The following is a 6,000-nucleotide window of genomic DNA, read 5'->3' as shown; positions in this document are numbered from 1 at the left end:
CTTTCTTTTTTATTCAAGAAAATGTTTTTAATTTATTCATCTTATTTTATTTTATAATTTTTTTTTAAAAAGGACCTTATCTTCACCATACCTGGTTGTCCAAATTAGGCATAATAATGTGTTAATTCCACGACTGTATATATCGGTATCGGTTGATATTGGTATCGGTAATAAAGAGTTGGACAATATGGGATACCGGCAAAAAGCCATTATCGGACATCCCTGCATTTTACGCATGTTCCAAATAAAGTGAAGCTGAGCTACAAGTGACGTAATTTACGTCATTCGGCCAACAGCCAATCAAACACGAGTTTCCGCAAAAAAGAGGAAGTGCTCCGCGGGCTTGATTTAAAGTTGTTTGTTCAGCAGCTGTTTGGCGCTCTAAACCTGAATAAGAGGAGCGTGTGGAAGATGAAGATGAAGATAAAAGTGTTTTCGCTGCTTATGTTCACCTTTAGTTGTGTCTTAATGTTGACTTTGTCGTCCTCCTGCTCCCAAACGCCATCACTGTGGTGCTCGTCCAGGGAGGTGGCGGTCACGTGCCGGGTGAGCATGATTCAGCACTTTATTTCCCCAAACACGTCATAAATATAACACAACTATCATTAAATCAACAACTAAGTAATACAAATGTCACTTCGAACGTTTTTTTTTCCTGCGAGCAAACAATTAATTACGTAAACGATCCTCAGCACGTGACGTCAATTACTGAAATGTACCACAGCTGTAGCTAATTAGGCTAACAGCCACCCCGACTTATTTTTGATATATTTTACATAACATTTAATGAAGTATATTCATTTATAGGCATACTGTCACCTTTTTTAACCAAGTACCACCTCAGAAAATACTTGGCTATTCAAGTACCACCATAGTGACATCATTAAAATACAGTAGTGTTGTAGACCTAAGTATTCATTAAGTACCACCATAATGACATCATTAAATACAGTAGTGTAGTAGACCTAAGTATTCATTAAGTACCACCATAATGACAACATTAAAATACAGTAGTGTAGTAGACCTAAGTATTCATTAAGTGCCACCATAATGACAACATTAAATACAGTAGTGTAGTAGGTCCAAGTATTCATTAAGTACCACCATAATGACATAATTAAAATACAGTAGTGTAGTAGACCTACGTATTCATTAAGTACCACCATAATGACAACATTAAAATACAGTAGAGTAGTAGACCTAAGTATTCATTAAGTACCACCATAATGACAACATTAAATACAGTAGTGTAGTAGGTCCAAGTATTCATTAAGTACCACCATAATGACATAATTAAAGGCCTACTGAAATTAATTTTTATTTATTCAAACGGGAATAGCAGATCCATTCTATGTGTCATACTTGATCATTTCGCAATATTGCCATATTTTTGCTGAAAGGATTTAGTAGAGAAAATCGACGATAAAGTTCGCAACTTTTGCTCGCTGATAAAAAAAAAGCCTTGCCTGTACCGGAAGTAGCGTGACGTCACAGGAGCTAGTATTCCTCACAATTCCCCATTGTTTACAATGGAGCGAGAGAGATTCGGACCGAGAAAGTGACGATTACCCCATTAATTTGAGCGGGGATGAAAGATTCGTAGATGAGGAACGTTACAGAGAAGCAGTGATGGACGTATCTTTTTTCACTCTGACCGTAACTTAGGTACAAGCTGGCTCATTGGATTCCACACTCTCTCCTTTTTCTATTGTAGATCACAGATTTGTATTTTAAACCACCTCAGATACTATATCCTCTTGAAAATGAGAGTCGAGAACGTGTAATGGACATTCACAGTGACTGAACATGTAAATACACGATTACTAATAATCAGCTTTGCGAAGCTAAAAAAAATAGAAGCTAACCTAGCAACGTAGCCCACGTGATAGCATAGCAGTCTCAAATGCAGATAGAAACTAAATAAAAAAAAACCTGACTGGATGGATAGACAGAAGATCAAAAATACTATTAAACCATGAACATGTAAATACACGATTAATAATATTCAGCTTTTCGAAGCTAAAAAAAATAGAAGTTAACCTAGCTATGTAGCCAACGTGATAGCATAGCAGTCTCAAATGCAGATAGAAACTAAATAAAAAAAAACCCTGACTGGATGGATAGACAGAAGATCAAAAATACTATTAAACCATGAACATGTAAATACACGATTAATAATATTCAGCTTTTCGAAGCTAAAAAAATAGAAGCTAACCTAGCTACGTAGCCAACGTGATAGCATCAGTCTCAAATGCAGATAGAAACTAAATAAAAAAAACCCTGACTGGATGGATAGACAGAAGATCAAAAATACTATTAAACCATGAACATGTAAATAGACTATTAATAATATTCAGCTTGGCGAAGCTAAAAAAACAGAAGCTAACTTAGATGCGGTGGCGGACTTACTCACTGTAGTGCGTCTGCTATCCTGCTCAAAACACAACACAACCTCCTGGTGTTGGTGTTGCTGTAGTCCGCCGCTCCACCGATCGCACCTACAACTTTCTTATTTGCAGTCTCCATTGTCCATTAAACAAATTGCAAAAGATTCACCAACACAGATGTCCAGAATACTGTGGAATTTTGTCGAAGAAAACAGAGGTATTTGAATTGGGTCCAAACACTTCCCTTGACCTCGTGACGTCACGCGCATACGTCATCATACCGCGACGTTTTCAAGCGGAAGTTTCCTGGGAAGTTTAAAATTGCACTTTATAAGTTAACCCGGCCGTATTGGCATGTGTTGCAATGTTAAGATTTCATCATTAATATATAAACTATCAGACTGCGTGGTCGGTAGTAGTGGCTTTCAGTAGGCCTTTAAAATACAGTAGTGTAGTAGACCCCAGTATTCATTAAGTACCACCATAATGACAACATTAAATACAGTAGTGTAGTAGGTCCAAGTATTCATTAAGTACCACCATAATGACAACATTAAAATACAGTAGTGTAGTAGACCTAAGTATTCATTAAGTACCACCATAATGACAACATTAAAATACAGTAGTGTAGTAGACCTAAGTATTCATTAAGTACCACCATAATGACAACATTAAATACAGTAGTGTAGTAGACCTAAGTATTCATTAAGTACCACCATAATGACATCATTAAAATACAGTAGTGTAGTAGACCTAAGTATTCATTAGGTACCACCATAATGACAACATTCAAATACAGTAGTATAGTAGACCTAAGTATTCATTAAGTACCACCATAATGACATCATTAAAATACAGTAGTGTAGTAGACCTAAGTATTCATTAAGTACCACCATAATGACAACATTAAAATACAGTAGTGTAGTAGACCCCAGTATTCATTAAGTACCACCATAATGACAACATTAAAATACAGTAGTGTAGTAGACCTAAGTATTCATTAAGTACCACCATAATGACAACATTAAATACAGTAGTGTAGTAGACCTAAGTATTCATTAAGTACCACCATAATGACATCATTAAAATACAGTAGTGTAGTAGACCTAAGTATTCACTAGGTACCACCATAATGACAACATTCAAATACAGTAGTGTAGTAGACCTAAGTATTCATTAAGTACCACCATAATGACATCATTAAAATACAGTAGTGTAGTAGACCTAAGTATTCATTAGGTACCACCATAATGACAACATTCAAATACCCAAGTATTCATTACAAACAAGGCAGATGTTTTATTTAAAAAGCATACTTAAAATTTCTGGCCACTGTAACATTACACACAGTTTGAATAGTAACACTGTGTTTTAATATAGAAAAATTTAACCCTGTACTTTAAGAGATTATTTGACTTACCAGTAGATGGAGCCTGTGCACATACTGTAGTTAGAGAATGAGTGGCATGGACTAGTGATGTTACATCGGGTGTAAGTCCAATATAAACTATGTGACTGCATGACAATATTGTTGTATTGAAGGTAAGACTGTCAAATTAACTCCTGTGATTAATTACAATAAATGATCACATTAATCATGAACACACTTGGATTAATTACAGTAAATGATCGCATTAATCATGAGCACACTTAAATTAATTACAATAAATGATCACATTAATCATGAACACACTTGGATTAATTACAATAAATGATCACATTAATCATGAACACACTTGGATTAATTGCAATAAATGATCGCATTAATCATGAACACTCTTGGATTAATTACAATAAATGATCGCATTAATCATGAACACACTTGGATTAATTACAATAAATGATCGCATTAATCATGAACACTCTTGGATTAATTACAATAAATGATCGCATTAATCATGAACACACTTGGATTAATTACAATAAATGATCGCATTAATCATGAACACTCTTGGATTAATTACAATAAATGATCCCATTAATCATGAACACACTTGGATTAATTACAATAAATGATCACATTAATCATGAACACACTTGCATTAATTGTGCTAAATGTGGCCCACCAAATGGAATTTATGTGCATATTTTCTGGCTAAATATATTTGAATTTTGACATAAAAGAAATGACTGCATATTAGAGCTGGGAATCTTTGACCTCATGATTTGATTTGATTCTTGAAAGGATGATCGATTCTCGATGAAACAACATTCTCATGATATTGTTTGGTATTTAAATGACAATAAAACATTTTCAAAACTGGTTACACATTGCAAAAAAAAAATCCTCTTGGCAGCTGACTTATATGCACAGTGTTTTAAAATGTTATTTACATAAATCACAGAATGTTAGTACAACAAATAAAATAGAGCAACTCCACCCCTAACAGTCCTAATTAAAACCTTCCAGTGCTCATCATGACCAAGTATTAGTGTGGTTCTATAGAGGAACCATTTTCATTTGTGGGATCATCTTGTGTTTATTGAATAATGTATCATAGTTTAGGGGTCGTAAATAATGTATCATAGTTTAGGGGTCGTAAATAATGTATCATAGTTTAGGAAAGTAGAAACGTGTGACAAACTTTCAGTTCCACTCAGGAGATGACAAACACTTACTTGTATTGTGTTGGTATTAACTCTACTTTAGACTTTTTATGCCAGCAATAACATAGGAAGTCTGCGTAACTTCAACAAGTCATATATTAACTTAACTTAAACACGTGATGTATTAACTTAACTTAAATAGGTGATATATTAACTTAACTTAAACAAGTGATGTATTAACTTAAGTTAAACAAGTGATATATTAACGTAATTTAAACAAGTGATATATTAACTTAAATGCTATATTAACTTAACTTAAACAAGTGCTATATTAAAATAACTTAAACAAATGCTATATTAACTTAACTTAAACAAGTGCTATATTGACATAACTTAAACAAGTGATGTATTAACTTAAGTTAAACAAGTGATATATTAACGTAATTTAAACAAGTGATAAATTAACTTAAATGCTATATTAACTTAACTTAAACAAGTGCTATATTAAAATAACTTAAACAAATGCTATATTAACTTAACTTAAACAAGTGCTATATTGACATAACTTAAACAAGTGATATATTAACTTAAACAAGTGCTATATTAACTTAACTTAATCAAGTGCTATATTAACCTAACTTAAACAGGTGCTATATTAACTTAACCAAGTGCTGTATTAACCTAACTTAAACAGGTGCTATATTAACTTAAACAAGTGCTATTATTACTTAACTTAAACAAGTGCTATATTAAAATAACTTAAACAAATGCTATATTACCTTAAACACTTTCTATATTAACTTAACTTAAACAAGTCATATATTAACATAACTTAAACAAGTCATATATTAACTTAAACAAGTAATATATTAATTTAAACAAGTGATATATTAACTTAAGTGAAACAGGTTCTATATTAACTTAAACAGGTGCTATTTTAACTTAAACAAGTGAGACATTAACTTAATTTCGACAAGTGATATATTAACTTAAACGAGTGCTATGTTAACTTAACTTAAACAAATGCAATAATAACATAACTTAAACAAGTGATATATTAACTTAA

At 32.7% G+C, this 6,000-nt stretch overlaps 1 protein-coding gene across 1 annotated transcript in view; it reads left to right on the top strand.

The window, feature by feature from the left end:
• The first annotated feature begins 299 nt into the window (after positions 1 to 299).
• The window catches only part of ifi30a (IFI30 lysosomal thiol reductase a), a 30,123-nt gene continuing 24,422 nt past the window's right edge, over positions 300 to 6,000 (top strand). Inside the window, exon 1 of the mRNA XM_062022215.1 lies at positions 300 to 546. Coding sequence (XP_061878199.1) covers positions 412 to 546 — 135 coding nt within the window. The 5' untranslated portion in view covers positions 300 to 411. The remainder of the gene's footprint in view (positions 547 to 6,000) is intronic.

The sequence above is a fragment of the Entelurus aequoreus genome, linkage group LG16, assembly GCF_033978785.1.
Source record: "Entelurus aequoreus isolate RoL-2023_Sb linkage group LG16, RoL_Eaeq_v1.1, whole genome shotgun sequence".
In the NCBI taxonomy this organism is placed as follows: Eukaryota; Metazoa; Chordata; class Actinopteri; order Syngnathiformes; family Syngnathidae; genus Entelurus; species Entelurus aequoreus.
Note: the sequence above shows the minus strand (reverse complement) of the source record. Positions and strands in the feature narration are given on the sequence as shown.